General features: G+C 44.1%; 1 protein-coding gene across 1 annotated transcript; it reads left to right on the plus strand.

Annotated features, from left to right (window-relative positions):
- Window positions 1-7,314: 7,314 nt before the first annotated feature.
- VPS18 (VPS18 core subunit of CORVET and HOPS complexes) lies at window positions 7,315-16,764 on the plus strand. Its single transcript, XM_056493380.1, has 5 exons — window positions 7,315-7,673; window positions 10,514-10,655; window positions 10,842-10,933; window positions 11,636-13,506; window positions 14,223-16,764. The coding sequence occupies exons 1-5, from the start codon at window positions 7,583-7,585 to the stop codon at window positions 14,949-14,951; spliced, it is 2,925 nt and encodes a 974-aa protein (XP_056349355.1). The 5' UTR covers window positions 7,315-7,582; the 3' UTR covers window positions 14,952-16,764.
- Window positions 16,765-17,173: the final 409 nt, after the last annotated feature.

Below are 17,173 nucleotides of genomic sequence, written 5' to 3' on the forward strand. Positions count from 1 at the left end.
CACTGTTAGGAGGGACAAGTGACAATTATTCACCAAATTGTCCACTGTTAGCAGGGACAGTGAAGAGAATTTGACAGCTCAAGCTCAGAAGACACATTGTTGCCCCACTCCAAGGATCCAGCCCTTTTTCTCTTATTCCTTTCCTAAAATCTCTTCCTTGTGGGACTATGCTCCTTTTTCCTTGCAGTTTCTGACAACCGTTGGTTGACACACACCTAACTTGTCAATGAGCTTAAGTGATTTTTAATCTGTATTTAAACTAGGTGATTAAGCAAACAAACAGGGCCGTTCCCACGGATTCGTTTCTCAGGTCTTGCCTTTGTCCTGACAGCTAGCAGAGGATGCAGGTTTAGTCTCCCAATGCAGAGAGCAGTCAGATATTTTGGCTTTGCTAGATTTTTTTTGGTACAGTTTTGGCTTTTTTTTTTTTTTTTTTTTTTTTTTTTTTTTTTTTTTTTTTTTGTTGCAGTGAAAGTCTATCCAATTCCCCGAGTTGCTGAACCAACAGGTCTGGGGACTGGCTCTGCCCATGTAGGCAGCAGGTACATTAGGAGAGCCCCATTGCGTGCTGCTTGCCTGACGTGCTCCTCTGCCAAAATCAGCTGTGCCTAAGTGGGAAACACGCAGTCTGCAAGGCTGCACTTGGCCTTGCTCCCAGAAATTATAATTACTACAAATTATGATGATATTTCTCATGATGTGAATTCCTATCCACCAGGAATTAAGCACAGAAGATCAAACTCTTTCCAGGCAGATCAAACACAGATTTCAGTTACTGTTAGTGTTCAGCCATTACTCAGCTAGGCTGTACTATCTGGGCTGCACAGGAAAGCTGCTCCATTAAAGTGACTTGCAGTGGAAATAGATTTCTATATGGAGGCAGTGTGTGATTGTCACCACCGAACTAATTCTATACATCTGTACAAAGTCCTGCTACTTAAAAACCCAGTTATTTAGAGGAAGATGCTTCCTTTCCTGCCCATTTCTATTAATTTAAATAATTTTTCTCACTGCTGCTCTGGCAGGAGAAGTCCATTTATGGACCAAATCAAGAACAGTATATAGGCCAATTTGGATGAGGAGGGCAATGGGCTTATCCCTTGTGGGGGTGAAACTACGAATCAGCTCAAACTATTCTGTATAATTTCCCTTCTGAAGTGCAGTGCTAAAATACTGGGAAATGGTGACACTGAGCTTTTTTACAGGCAGTGCTTCTGACTTTCAATGGCTACTGAGCAATGCTTGACCACCAACAACCTCGTATTCTGTTCCTCTGACAACATTGTATTCTGCCTCCTTGGCTGATATTCTGCTTCCCAGTCTTGTCCGAAAGTACAGAGTGGAAGCCATTATCATTTTTGCAAAGCCTAGCAAACTACTCGTTGCCTCAGAAAAAGCATTGTATGTTACAGGAGGTGGCAGTTTTAAAAATAGCATGGTTCCCTTCTCACCAAGGGAAAGCAAAAAAATTATCAGCCCCTCCTAACATGGTGGTGAGCAAACCCAGCCATCAACATTACCTGCGTTTGTACAAGTGGGCTGCATGTGTCAATACAGTTCCTTTGCAAATGGTGCCCTGGGATCACATTTCTGAGTCTGTTCACAGTGCTGCACAAGAGAAACCCTAAACAATGAGAAATGGGAGCACAGTGAGAACAGGCGACAATGCCACCAGGCACAAGGCAGATGGATGGGGACTGAGATTGAGAGGGGGGCTAAACCAGAGTGCAAGTGCCACAGCAAACTGGATCCCGTGATGCCAAGAGACACTGAAAAAATCGACGTACAGCCTCTGCCCAGCTGGTCGAATTCGTAATTGCAAGCAATGACACAACCAGTTCTGAGTCACCCGGTGTTTGTCATGCACCTGAGTGTGCATCCTCCCTGGGAAAAATCAAGCGCAACTATAATTACCACCTAAAAGGAGTGACAGACAAAAGGGTGAAGACAAGAGCCCGAGCCTGGTTTTCCCTTGCGGTGTGTCTTGTCTAGTTACTGTAACCTTCAGGAAGTGATGTCAAACGCTTCTTTATATCATTTTCTATCAACTCCGCAGAGCCAGAAACAGACACAACACAAAGTCAATGAAACATCAGGCTGTACCCATTCACAGAAAAATTATGACAAGAGAAATCCAAAGAAATATTCCAGTACTTCCTTTCCTACAGAGATTTTGGTTGATAGGAACTCCATAGTTTCTGAGTATACAGCAATAAAACTGCTTTACAATTCTATAGCAGATAATGGATACTTATGGTGTGAACTGGAGATGTGTGCTTTTGAAATGCCTTTGGGGGAAAAAAGCAAAAAAAAAAGAGATAGAAGCAATGTTAGAATACAGCTCCCACTATCCTGCCCTCTGAACTACTTCACTGCTCTTTGGAAATAAAAGCAATGCCTGGAAGATGCACAGAGATGTTCTGGTTCACCTGTTCACGGCCACTCTTGTTAAATGCGAAGGCAAAGAGCCACAACAACATTATAACACATTTTCAGATTAACGAATAATTAGTTTAAGTGAAATAACAATGCCACTAGCTTCAAAAATATTTTCTTAAACATTTTTTTCTTAAATATTTTTCCAAAGGAAGAAAAGCACCGCATTGTACTAAGTCCCTTCCTCAAACTCAACTTCATCTCCTCTCTGACTTGCTTAGGAACTAGTCCTACCTCTCAGACATGCTATGAATAATTTAGAAGTGTGTTGCCATCTGCTGGAGAAAGTACATCTTTTAATTCATCAACCGATGAATGTGAAAGAACAGGCAAAGTTTAAGGCATTCAAAGACTTTCTTTAAATCTGAAAGAAACAGCAATTTTCAGACTAAAGACAGGTTGGAAGACAATGGTCTGAACTTAATTTAATTATGTCATTCAATCGGAGACTTTACACAAAAAAGAGGCGCTAACGTTTAACAGGAATGGGTGGGGGAATTAGCAAGAGAAAGGTGATAAAGTTCATATCCCCCCTGTGAAAGAAGGAAAGGCAGGCAGTTAACACTAAACAGTGAAGGGCTGGGTTGAAGGGCGATCGGAAAACCATAAAATGCTGTAAGATCACTGTCTCTGCCAACTTATCAGTTTCAGTTCTCAAGCTTATCATTTATGGATCTTCCTCGGGGATCAAAACTGAGGGATTAGCCACAGGGTGCTGGTGATGGGAAAAAGGTTTTCTCACTGTAAAAGCATGTTCCTGTCCTGCTTTTTGTGCATTCTAGGACAGATGAGTTACGCCCTAGGGTTTCCATGGGGGCACTGGGTGGGTTTACAAAGGGCAGCCTGCTCTGGAATGCACATGTAGCATCAACAGTCATTGGTAGTTCACTTGTGGGAAAACTTCTTAAAGTGTCAGGGGAACCGTGGTCTGCAGGTCTGCAATTGCTGCTCGGGCATGATACAGTTCCACCCAGTGTTTACTGGTCTACAGGAGTCTGCTTTGACAATGGGTTTGAAGAGCTTGGGAGGCTGGTTAATGGTTAGGAGGCGGGCTCTGGCAAGATTTTAAGCTTTGATCTCTTCTAAGGTAAATTATAATTGTATGGCTCCCCATGTAGGTTCCAGTTCGGTTCTCATGGGTAACTGTGATACCCAGGGTACACGGCCACTGTAATCCTGTTTACTGCATTAAATTTGTACACAGCATTCAAAAGGTCTCTCAGAAATGCTGTCCCTTCTCTTGGGAGAAGGTCTCTTGGTTGACTGGGGGACACAAGTATCTGCAAGACTCTCCTCAAAGCAGATACAGGGGTGTCTCATAGCCTGGAAGTATATTACACTTTTATTGGTATCTTATGGAGGCTGGTGCATTTAGGGAGTTACACCTATTTGCCTATGGCTTTTAAGAATATAGGGTATTTTTTATGCTAATCACTATGAAGGAATATTCTATATACAGCGAGGTGGAGTGATGATCAGTACCTTCAGTAGTGGAAATCTGTGAGGAAGTCCAGGGTTTAATTCAAATTTTAATCACGTCACTAGATTCTGCCCTTCCATCTTTCCACAGTCATATTTTCCTGCCCTCTCCTCTGCACCAGCATTCATGCTTAGATCATGGATCACAGAGTCATCTGCTGCAGGGCAATGAAATGTCTCACTCTGCAATCATAGGTGCACTGATGTGCACCAAGTGGGGGTTGGACAGGGCAGCCAGGAATGACACAGACAGCATTGAGGAAGCCCAAGTTTAGACAGGGTTAATCTGCTGGGAGTCTGGACCTTGGACACATTATATGTTTGTCAGTGTTGCTATATAGAATTACCTGTTCCTCTAGGCATCTGAAGAGAATAACATGCCATGCAACACCTAAATGTTGATAGCTGTGTCCACAGCTTGGAGAAAATGCTAACTGTCTAAGTCAAAATTACTGCAAATTGCTGGTGTGACCACAGCCATAACAAAGCAAGACAAGGATTTAGGGTTGCAATCCAAATGTATCACCAAAATCTCCTAAATTCTCTCTCACAAGTCCCTTTTATAGACTTACACCACTGCTACACACAAAATATAATCATCTGATTCTCCACACATTCCTGGTAAATCAAAGTGCTGATAAATCTTTAATCTAACCATTGCTCTTCTTTCCTTCTTTTCAGAATACCAGATCTGTGAATGTAGCACTGGAATATGATTATTGCACATGTTTGTAAATTAAATAATCACAGCAGATGATACTGCAGATGGATGGAGCAGGCTTGTGGGCTTGGGTTAGCTTTAGGCTGATGTTTTATTTCCAAATAAGGTGAAAACCTGGCTTCCACTTTAACCACATTACAATCAGACACAGGTTTCTCATGAGGATTAGCCTTAACAGGCAATAATACCTGCCAGAATGAGAACAGAAATCTCTTCCATTTCTAGATCTGACCAAGAAAAAAAACAACTTATAAGACATGGCCTAATCTAGGCCTTGAGTAGAAACAGCCCACAGAGCTGCACGCTGAGAAGTTTGTGCAAAAATGTCAATTTAGCCTAATATCCAGATATATTTCAAGACAGTTTATTTCCCCCTTACCAAACAACCCTTTTCTACTACTAAAAATATGACTAGAAAGAGAAAAATTAGAAGCATCATTGCTGAAGACAACAGGGGGAGACCTCATCTCAAATGTGGGGTCAAGCTTATGCGACCCCTGTGACATAAACCTGAGCTGAAGCTGCAACCAACGTAGAGAATTTCAGGATGCTCCCAGGAACTAATTATCTCTTTTTAAGAGAAGTCAAGAACTTCTTGGTTTGTTAAATCTTGGATTTGGTAATAAAGGCTATGATTTGTGTTGATTTTTGCAGAGAAAATGAAATCCAAAAATGGACACTAAAGGACAGTGTTTGAACAAGAACAAGAGGATTCAGACTAGCTATAGCTTATATTAGACTGGAAATCAGAGCTTGAGATCATGGGAGTGTTTGGAACAGATATGAGCTAGGGCAGTCAGGGGAAAAAATACCCACACTATCAGACAGGAATAGAGAAAGGACTATATGATGTGGTATCTACAAGAGTGGGAGAATGGATCTGATAGTCCAAGAAGTCCCTTCCTACCTCATTACCCTAAACCTAATGTAATTTGTTTGTACCTTTTGAGATGCTGAAAGAGAACAGTTGCTGCTTATGAAGATCAGGATGATTAGACAGCAAAAGAATGTGGTTTTGCTATTTTGGCTCAGAGCTGCCACATAAAGAGGGTAAACAGCAGAGGCTGGGACTGGTGCTTGCAGGCAGGCTAAGTCAGCAAAAGCCACGTTCTGTTTTTAGCAAAGCAGGCAGCAGTGACCCTGTGGAGGCGTGCCATGGGAGCCTCCAGGAACCCAGCTAGCGTGGGACCTGCATGTCTGGCTCAGCACTGGGGAGAAGGCCTGAGGCTGAGTGATGCAGAGCACAGCCCTGGTTTATGAGGGTGCGGTGTCCAGTGAAAGAGCAGACAAAAAGGAGATGTAACTTTGTGAGAAGCCAACCACATGCAACTGCTGCTTGTGGTGCCTCACTGCCACCTGATGTGCAAACTAAGTTTGGGAAGACCTCTTGTATCTTGTAATGGATCTCTCCATGTTGCAAGCTGTCCTGTACCCTGAGAGACATTTCTCCATTGCTTCCAGAAAGTGAAGCTTATATCTAGTATGCAGTACATAGTATACTCACAGTATAGTATATAGCACACATACAGTGTACATATATACATCTCTATTCATTTTATGTAGGATGAAACGCAAAGGGTGTGTAAGAGACTTGTCTTTTTGTTAATGCCCTTGTTATAAATTCTGCTAGTTTAAGCTAGAGGACAAAATTGTAAATAACAATTGTTGGCACACCAGAACAAAAGAAAACTCCAGGTTACAGATAATATTTAGTGACACAGAAGTTGGATCCAACATAGAAACCTGGGATAAAATTGCAGAGCAAGTCTAGTATAGTTCAAGGAGAGCCTTATGCCCTTATGCTGTGCCACAACAATCATTCTAGTGATAAAGCCAAGATTTTGCCACCCAATGCTACACAAGAGCCACAACACAGGAGTTTTTACAGAGTGTTTTAAACCAGACAATTCCCAGTTGCATTCAGTAGGATTGTTATGGCACTTAGCACTGATTCTAGTAGAACACACTGCTGCGTTAATGAGGTGATTTCTCGAGCATGGAGCTGCACATAACAGGACAGTGTCACTGAAAAGTGGGAAAGAAAACCTTCAAACAGGTCAGAAAGCTTTGTTACAGTGCCAGGTAAATGGGGGTGGGATGTGGGGGTGCCTTTCTGCCTATCATGCACACCAAGACTCACACTTCTATATACTTATATACAATTTATTATATGAACATGTATTTACATTCCAATAAGTTTACACCTATTTCCAAGTAGTCTTGTATGTATGTAATTAGTTGTGTAGGTCTTATTACAGAAGCTCATGTATTAGGGAAGGGGTCTCTAGTGATCATGTGAGGGGTCTCTAGGGTCGTGGGGGTGGTACCCTGCCTCTTTTTAGCCCTCTTTGGTGGTTAATCCAAGTTCTGATGCTTGGCTCTCGTTATATTCGGCAACAAAACTAGAGCCTACAACCCACCTAGAGGATTACTGGCATACAAAAATATTTGTTTATTCGAGTGGGCCCTTTCGTATTTCGGCATCTGTGACAGAGAGCAGAAGCGGCGGGCACCGCGCGGACCCCTAGGGTGGCAGGACGGGCCCAGGCTGCTTGGGGTGCCGGGGATGGGATGCGAGCCCGCCCGGCCCGGCCCGGCCGCAGCGCCATCGCTGTGAGGGAGCGGCGCTCCCCCCAGCCCGGCCGCAGCGCCATCGCTGTGAGGGAACGGCGCTCCCGCCCGGCCGCAGCGCCATCGCTGTGAGGGAGCGGCGCTCCCCCCAGCCCGGCCGCAGCGCCATCGCTGTGAGGGAGCGGCGCTCCCGCCCGGCCGCAGCGCCATCGCTGTGAGGGAGCGGCGCTCCCGCCCGGCCGCACCGCCATCGCTGTGAGGGAGCGGCACTCCGGCCCGGCCCCAGCGCCATCGCTGTGAGGGAGCGGCGCTCCCGCCCGGCCCTGCCCGGGCGCGCATGCGCGCGGGGCGCGGGTCAGCTGAGCGCGGCTCGCCATGGCGTCCATCCTGGACGAGTACGAGGACTCCCTGCACCGCTCCGCCTCCGTGCCGCAGGGCCGCGCCAGCGTGGGCATCCCGCACTCCGGTACGTGTGCGCCGGGGCCTCCCGTGCGCGGCCTGCCTGCTGAGAGCGGGAGGCCAGGCGGCAGCTCCGGGTGGGGAGCAGGGCATGCTGGGCTGTGCTGCCTGAAGAGGCGTGTCACCGTGTGTGTGGGGCTAAGCGTTCGGCCGCGGCTTGTTTTTCCCCGGGACGTGTTTAGAGGCAGGGAGCCCTTGGTTGTGGCTCGGCAGAGCGGTGCTGCAGGTCGGGCCGGCGGTGCTGCGGTGTGTGGGCGGCTCTGGCCTGCGGTGCTGCGCGGTGCGTGAAGTGTCCGTGTGGGCACAGGTTGTAACCGAGCCCAGCTCGGCCCTGCGCGGCACTGAGCTGAACATCTCGTCACTTCTTCTTTCTGCTGCTCTCGGGGAAGGCCGTGCTGAGCCGTGTTATGGATGTGTGCACAGCTGTCCCTGCACCGAGTTCCTCCCTAAACCAGGCGCAGTTTGCCAATTCGTTTCTCTAGAGCGGTTCCTTTAGGCTGACTGCACGATGGCAAGGTGACCAACAAAGCAGTCTGTATCACTACTACAGTTTTCTGTCAAGGGGTGTGAGGCTTTGCTGTACTGTGCTGTTCAGGGAGGTGTCCCATCAATGTAAAGTCATGGTGTGACGACCAGACCGTTTTTTCTTCCATCTCAGAGAATTTTTTTTCCATTATTATTCCATGATAAAGTCAAGCTTTATTAGGTTCAGTAACCATTTTGTACTCCATGTCACCTCTCAATTTTTTTTGAGTGTGGCAGGGAAATGTAGGTTTGAGAGAATTCCCTTCTACCTGGTATTATCATGGTAGTACCAGCTGCTATGAGAGCTGGCATTTTTGAGTTACAAGTTTGGAAATACATGGGCACATTCTTTAGAATTTTTTTTCCTTGTATAGTGCTGCCCACTGGTAACCTTTGGGGAAGCCAAAAGTGAGGTTCATATATATGCTAAGAATTGATAAATTCTGTCATGCTGTGTCTATTATGGAGTATAAATACACTGACAGTGTTACTCTGAGTCTAGGTACTAAAGTAGGTATGTTCCCCTTGTTTGTTTTGACATGAATGGCTATTTCCTTGTGTGATGTTAGATAAAGAATAAGTGGCCTGGTTAGGTGTTGTGCAGAACAGTGTTGGGACAGGTCATGTCATTGAAAATAAATTTTCCAGGACTCAGGTTTTCTTCTTGACTGCTGCAACACTGTCTTCAGTCATAGCTGTCTTAGAGTTGAGAAATCTGCCTGTTTGCTGACAGCTGATATTGGCAGAGGAAGTTTGGGAAACTACTTAATTGCAAAGGCACAGCCTAATTAGGATTTCAGTTATTCTTAAATCAGGCCACACAAGCAATTTTAAATAAAATTTTGCTTGGGAAAAGTTGTGGGCAATCTGGAGTTTAAGTAAATTTTTTTTTTTGTAAAAAGATGCAATAGTTAACTTCCTGAAAGCAGTCCTTAAGGTTAGGTTTACAATTTTGGAAGACAGTGAAACTTATTCCTCAGTTTCATGGAGTTCTCCCCCGTGCTTGTTAAACTGCAGGTACTGTTTCTCAAAGTTGTAGATAAACAAGCAGTGACTCTGTATCCTACCTAAAGTCCTGCTGCATTGTGAGCTTCAAGTACTGTAGCTCCAGCTTTGAAAAGCCTACTTTGACCCACTAGACTTGACCATAGTGGTGATCTTAGATCTTTGGACAGATTAAAAGGTCTGAGGAAATATGTAGCTTTGCCCAGAAATCAGGGTGGGAAATACTGTAGTAGAGTCTTGCCTAAACAGAAGAGGGACACTGGGGACATAATGAGGGAGGATACTGTTTGAAAGGAATGAATGTTATAAAATAGACATCTCCTTTGTACAGAGAGCTGTATATTAAGGAAGCTTATCCCTCTCCTGTTAGGGACAATGGCTAAATGCTAATGGTGATGATCCTATGGGTGTTGTAATGGATACAGGCCTAAAGAGTCTAGAATGCTGAAGTTCAGTACTTTGGCTTGAGCCATGACTGAATTAACCCATAAACAGCTTCTCCTTAGCTCTAAACCCTTACCTCTCTATAGATGCTATTTGTTCCCTTTCTTTCCTGAATTTAAGTTTCCTTGCTGAGTCAGCCTTACTTTGCCAGGTGACAGTCTAAAAAAAATTTGAGATTACCTGGATGAATGTGACTTGATGATCTGTTAACATGTAGGTTTTTCAGAGTAATCCTTCCCTTATATATATATATACATGTAAAGACAAATTTATTGGTTAGCTGTGATACTAAGCAAATCTGCACCTTGGAAGCTTTTTGTATGTGTTTTGAACTGCAGTTCATACCAGCAAATTTAAACTGTGGCATTACAGTTCCCTAATCTGAAAAGAAGAACATCAGTTCTACTTAACTGTGGAAATAAGGGGATGCACACTTGTATAAATGGGCAGTGTTTAATGTGGGTCGATGTGTAAGAAAAAAGCACGTGCTGAGCCTACTCAGTTTGTGGGTGCTTTGTCTCTTCATGTATGTGCATCTTCCTTCTGGAAAACGTGTATTTTAAGCATCCTGCAGCTGGTCTAGAGGCGAGGCAAAGGCAAGGGGAAAGTATTGGTGGAACAGACAATTAAAGGATTTGTCTACTAGTAGCAGGCTACTTTCCACTACTGCATTGTTTTTTTCAACACCAGTCGGGCTGGAATTAGAGTTTTTTTCTCTGTGTTCCTGCTCTATGGAGCACACTTCCTTTTCAGTAAAACTTGGAGCAGGACATGATCCTTTTAGTCTTTTAGGCTGGATTTTGATGTAGTTTGGGGTTGTTGTTGTGGGGTTTGGTCTTGTTCAGTTTCTAAGTGTTCACATTCTTTCTCCAGGATATGTCAATGCACGACTGGAGAAGGAAACGCCAATATTTAACAAGCAGAGGATTGATTTTGCTCCTCCAGAGAAAATCAACAGCTTAGTGGTCTCCTCTAACCAGCTCTGTATGAGCCTTGGGAAAGACACCCTTCTCAGGTAATGCTGCCAGAATCCTGAAGTTATTGTTTGTTTTTCCCCCGCCTTCTTTTTTTTCCTTAAGTTGTTAGAGAACTTACATTTGCAAACTGGATAAAAAGCCATGAGCCCAATATGGAAAACAAGTGAGGAGCTACAGGTGTGTGAGCTTTGTTGGCAACATGCTTTCGTGGTTTCTCTTTGCAGGATTGATCTTGGGAAGCCAGATGAACCTAATCAGGTAGAGCTGGGACGCAAAGATGAAGCCAAAGTCTACAAGATGTTTTTGGACCACACAGGTGAGGCAGTGGGTCATGGATATTTACAGACAGTGAACAGAGCAGAGCAAGTGCTGCTGGAGTTCTCTTTCTGCTTTGTATATAAGGAGAACATATCAATCTTCCATGATACAGACTCAGTGTCCCAGGGCAGCTGCCCACTGGTTTGCCCTTTTGCTATTAGTATGGGTTTGTTGTGCCTCTTGTGTTTTTGAACTCTGAAACGAACACATGCAATTAGGCTGCTCCGAGCAAAGCTGCTAAAACCTATCAAAGGAAGTGTTTGCAGTCACTTTCTGCTGTATGGTTTATATAGGAATTTTTAAAAAGGGACATTAAACATCTGCAGTTCACTGTAGCCTAGAGTGATTTTAAAAAACTAAACAAAAGTTTGGAAAGAGATGCTCGTATCTTTCACCAACTGCCAGGCATAGGAGGGAACTCTGGGAAGTGTTTATCCTTAGAACATTTATTGAAACAGAATACCTTCTTGCTAAAGCATCTGGTACCAGTTATTTAATGTTGCAACATATGGACTGCTGTTCTGATCCAGCATGGAAATCCCCCACATTCCCGTGAATGTCTGGGAGAGTCTTGGATTAAGTATGTTGATAGTGGAATTTATCAAATGTTAGGATTAGAAGCTTCAGGAATTTGGCTTGCTTAGGCACAGTCTTGATTTGTTTTCTCCTTCTCCCTCCCATACCCCTCTGCTGTTGGCAGGCTCTCATCTCCTGATTGCTCTGAACACCAGCGAATGCCTTTACCTGAACAGAAGTGTTCAGAAAGTGCGGGCACTCTCCCGCTGGAAAGGACACTTGATTGAAAGTGTGGGCTGGAACAAATTTCTTGGTACAGAAACCAACACAGGGCCTATCCTGGTGGGGACATCCCAGGGGCAGATCTACGAGGCTGAAATCTCTGTCAGTGAAGGAAGCCTCTTCAGCACTAACCCTGACCAGTACTTCCGGCAGGTCTACACTCTGGAGGAGGAATCTGGACCTGCCCCAGTCTGCTGCTTGGAAATTGAACGAGGGATAGAAGGGAAATTTTTTATTATAGCCACCACTAGGAAGAGACTCTTTCAGTTTGTTGGCAAAGTGCCTGAAGGGACAGAGCAGCAAGGCTTCAGCTCCATATTTGCTGTGCATGCTGACCATCTGCCCAGCTTTCGGGAGTTTCCAGCTAACTTGGGTTTCAGCGAGATAGCCTTTTACACTCCAAAACTGCGTTCCAGCCCTCGCTCCTTTGCCTGGATGATGGGAAACGGTGTTTTATATGGTACATTGGATTACAGTCGTCCTGATTCAATTCTGAGCGATGAGCGGGTCTGGGTTTATCCTGCTGATATTGACATAACTGTGAACAAGCCAATATCCATTGTACTTACCCAGTTCCACTTCCTGTTGCTGCTGCCTGACCGAGTGAAGGCTGTCTGCACTCTGAATGGACAGGTTGTTTTTCAGGATCTGTTCCTGGAGAAGTTTGGCTCACTGACACGCATGATTAAAGATCCCACAGTCCAGCAGATATGGATCCACACTGAGAAAGTCGTGTTCCGCTACCATGTCCAGCGGGAGTCTAGAGACGTGTGGAAGATGTATATGAATATGAACAAATTTGATTTAGCAAAAGAGTATTGTAAGGACCGACCAGAGTGTCTTGACATTGTGTTGGCCAAAGAGGCAGAGCACTGCTTCCAAAACAAGAGGTATCTGGACAGTGCCAAATGTTACGCACTGACCCAGAACTACTTTGAGGAAATTGCTCTGAAGTTCATTGAAGCCAAGCAAGAAGAGGCCCTGATGGAGTTTCTGATTAAGAAGCTAAGTAACCTAAAGCCTTCAGAGAAGACACAGACCACTCTGCTAACCACATGGTTGACAGAGCTGTACTTGAACTGGCTGGGTATATTGCAAGGCGACCCCTCACAGCGAAATCTCTATTTGGATACACGGGAGAAGTTCCGCACTTTCCTGAGCAGTCCTAAAAACAAAGACTGTCTTTTTAATAACCGGGCATCTATTTATGAGCTGTTGGCAAGCCATGGCGACACAGAGCACATGGTCTACTTTGCAGTCATCATGCAGGATTACGAGCGTGTAGTATCTCACCACTGCCAGCATGATGAGTACGATGAGGCTCTAAATGTGTTGTCCAGGCACAGAGATGAGAAACTCTTCTACAAGTTCTCTCCGGTTCTCATCCAACATATTCCCAAGAAAGTGGTTGATGCTTGGATTTCTATGGGCTCTAGACTGGATGCCAGGAACCTCATTCCAGCCCTTGTTAACTACAGCCAGAGTGCCAGCACCCAGCAGATCAATGAAGCCATTAGATACATGGAGTTCTGTGTCTACCAGTTGGAGGAAACCCAGCAAGCCATTCACAACTACCTGTTGTCTCTTTATGCTTTGTGTCGGCCAGACTCGCTGCTGTCATACCTGGAGCAAGCAGGAACCAACCCAAACAGGATCCACTACGACCTGAAGTATGCACTGCGCCTGTGTGCAGAGCACGGGCACCACCGTGCGTGTGTCCACATTTACAAAGTGATGGAATTATATGAGGAGGCTGTGGATCTCGCCTTACAGGTATGTGTGTCTGTGCATGCTGCGATACACATGTAGCTTGTTCAAGTTACCTTGAGCAGCAGAGCATTGAGAGGAGCTGGACAGACTCACTGGTATCAAAACTGTGCAGCTGAGGCTTGGAGGGAAGACCTGGCTCTGATAACATTTTTCTGTGCTTTCACAACTGTTTCAGGTAGGCAGCTGATTGACAAGCCATAACTGAGGGTGTGGGCATGGAAAGTACTAGGAGGAGTACTGTTTGTGTCAAGCACAGTCTCTGATATAAAATACCTGTAACATATCTGCATTTATGCAAGATTTGTATAGTTATTGTTAAGGATTCTAATTACTTCCTATTCCTGGCTTTGGTAGTTATCACAGAAGCCTTTGTCAGCTTAGTCTGACCTTCAGGGAGATGCTGGATTTTTTTCCTGTTGGAATTGCTGTGTCCTTGCTGAAATGTGTGGCCAGCAAAGATACTATAACATGAATTTGTGCTTTCTGTGCTGACCTTTGTTCTCTGTTGGGTAGCAAGCTAATCTTCAGTTAGGAGTACTGGTGGAGAGGAGATGTGTTTGATGTGTTTGACATGGAAATGAGGAGCAGGCCAGTAGTGCAGTCCTAGGCATAGAGGTTTTCTGAGTGCCTCTTGAAATGAACAGCAGGCTTTGAAGCTGAATTGTGGATAAACAAAGAGGGAAGCTTAACTTTTGTTTCCTTGTCCATCCAACTTCTAGGTGGATGTTGATCTTGCCAAGTCCTGTGCAGATCTTCCTGAAGATGATGAGGAACTCCGGAAGAAGCTGTGGTTGAAGATCGCTCGCCATGTTGTTCAGGAAGAGAAGGATGTCAAGAAGGCAATGGCCTGCCTCTCCAGCTGTGCTCTGCTGAAGATTGAAGATGTGCTGCCATTCTTTCCAGACTTTGTCACTATTGACCATTTCAAGGAGGCAATCTGTAACTCCCTGGAAGATTACAACAAACACATCGAGGAGCTGAAAAGGGAGATGGAGGAAGCCACACAGAGTGCCAAGAGGATCCGAGAGGACATCCAGGAAATGAGAAATAAGTATGGCTCTGTGGAACCTCAGGAAAAATGTGCTGTTTGTGACTTTCCACTTCTAAACCGCCCCTTTTACCTTTTCCTGTGTGGTCACATGTTTCACTATGACTGTCTCCTCCAAGCAGTTTTCCCAAACCTTCCTGCCTATAAGCAGGCAAAACTTGAAGATCTTCAGAAGAAGCTAGCAGCTACCAGCCAGCCATCCAAGAGCCACCATCGTCCCAAGGATGCAGACACCATTAGCTTGGGGAAGGGGCAGCAGAGCCGGGAACAGATCAAAGCTGACATTGATGATATTGTGGCAGCTGAATGTGTGTACTGTGGTGAGCTGATGATCCGGTCCATTGACAAGCCTTTTATTGATCCCCAAAAGTATGACGAGGAAATGCAAAGCTGGCTGTAGTTTTTCAAATCTTCAACTATCAAACAAATTGTGAAGCTTCTGTGGTGGGTATCTAACCTCCAGGAGCAGGAACACAGTGACTTCTGTGCAAAGGGTAGTGCAGTCTTTTTACCAGGGTTAGGGAGAACTAGTCTTGAGAAATTGGGAGATATAGCTATGGCTGTCTAAGAACTTTAACAATACTTAGAGCTAACCTACTGGAATATATTTAGCAGATGTTTCTGCTTGCTGTTCTTCTGAGGTTCTCAATGTGAAGCTAAATGGAGTGCCTTGTTGTCCAGAAGGAATTTGGAACAGCCTGTGATTTATCTGCCCTGTTGTGTGGTATTTGTTTTGGTGAGGACAAGCTGAAAGAGAAAGGTAGTGAAGGCCACTAAGCAGTGTAGTCTTCATTCATAATTTTCAAAGCTAGAATTGCCCTGTGTTTCCTTTTTGTTGAGATTCTATAACCACATACATAGAACATGAAAGGACAGAAGCTCTTACATATTTATATTTTGTAAACGTTATGCTACACAAATACATGTTTCTATACAATGTGATAAAAAAATGTGTTTAATTTTCAAGCAGGAGTGTCTCATAATGCACTAAAGTAATTTGCCTGCAGTTCAAGATGTATAATTCTCTTTCTCACAAGCTTTATGCACAGGACTACACACATTTGGACTTGCTGTAGGTACTGTTTCTCAAAATGTCTGTTCACCCCTTCCTTCCTCTTCCCATCCTGTTTCTACTGTGACTGCCTTTGTATAGTGGGTCTTGGTTGTGTCTTCACCTCAAATCAAAACTGGTAGATGCAGTAGTAAGGTTTCAACTGATACTGTGTAAGCAGGAGCACAATCTGTTTGTATTTCTTGCTGTGATTCTCTTCAAGCTTCACTTAAGCATTAGACTCAAGATCTTGCCAGAGGTTTGCTCAAGGGTAGTCTACAGAAAAGTTCTGTTGGTGTGAAATTTGCTTTGCCCTTTGAAGCTAGTACCTTGTGCCTAAACAGTATTTTGCCTTCCACTTTTTGGAGATGGCTGCAAGTCAGTGCTTCTATCTATTGCTCCAACCTGGAAAACTTTTCCCAGAAGGTAGCAGTCACTACGTTGGGAGTGAGAGAAAAAAGATTTCGTTAGCACTTTAGCAAAGGTTCTTTGTTTTAAGAAAATAAAATTTTAATTAGGTTTTGCTGTTTGGGACTGAATCACAAAGTAGTAATTGACAGAAGAATTGAATATTCTAAAAGAAAAAATATAATTATTGTAATTAAGGCAATAGAAAATAATGTCTTCTGAAAAACCACCTCGAATATGTGTGCTTGTCTTAAATACCTCTCTCATTCTCCTAACCACTTACCCTGTTTGTAGGTTGTAGAATTAGGTCTTCATGTTGTTGTAGGAGAATATGTATTGGTTTCCTCAAGGATCTGACCTAAGAATTCTGAGTTCAGAACTTCAGAAGAACATCTATGCTTTTGTTGGGAGCATCAGCCTGGAATGAATGAATTTCATCTGTGTAAAATGACATGAGTAATGAAAAACAGATATGAAAGAAGGAAGACCTGAGGTTTCAAGATCCTCTTTTTGATGGAGCCATGGGATAGGCAGTCCCATTACCACCTGGTGGTGTTTGTTTGCTGGCTTGTCAGAAAGCACTGTTTCAGTGGTTCCATTAAGTGGTGGTTCAGAAAACCCACGTGCTAGAGTTTTCTTTGGCTTTGAATAAGTTAGTGGGTCTGGCAGAAGAATTTGTGATGAAAACTAAATGTGATGTCTTTTGAAGTTTACCATTAAACCTGTTATAACTGGCCACTCCTGTGAATCATCATCTTTTCCTGTGAGCAGTGTGTTATTTAAGGTTGTACATGTCATTATAAACCAACAGTAGCCTCCCACCCAAATGAGTTTCTGGTCAGTGGTAAGTGGCTGTTTTTCTGCCCTTTAGCAGAACATGGGTACCAGCTCATTCTGATGCAGGGGTAATTTCAAATTATTTTGACATGTTCTTAATACTTATTCCATCTCTCCTGGGCTTTTACAGGATGTTTTCCTGATATACTAGAATTACTATAGTCCTCCATTTTTTTCCTGTTTGTGCTAGAGGAGTCACATCACTAGATAGACCATTGCAGATTGATCTGCTTGTCCATAATATTGGAAGAAGCTGTGGGAAATGAGGGATAGCAAGTAAATAAATACCCTCTAGTCTTTGCCTGAGATTGGGTGGTGGGGAAAGG

The sequence above is a fragment of the Oenanthe melanoleuca genome, chromosome 5 (assembly GCF_029582105.1).
Source record: "Oenanthe melanoleuca isolate GR-GAL-2019-014 chromosome 5, OMel1.0, whole genome shotgun sequence".
Lineage (NCBI taxonomy): Eukaryota > Metazoa > Chordata > Aves > Passeriformes > Muscicapidae > Oenanthe > Oenanthe melanoleuca.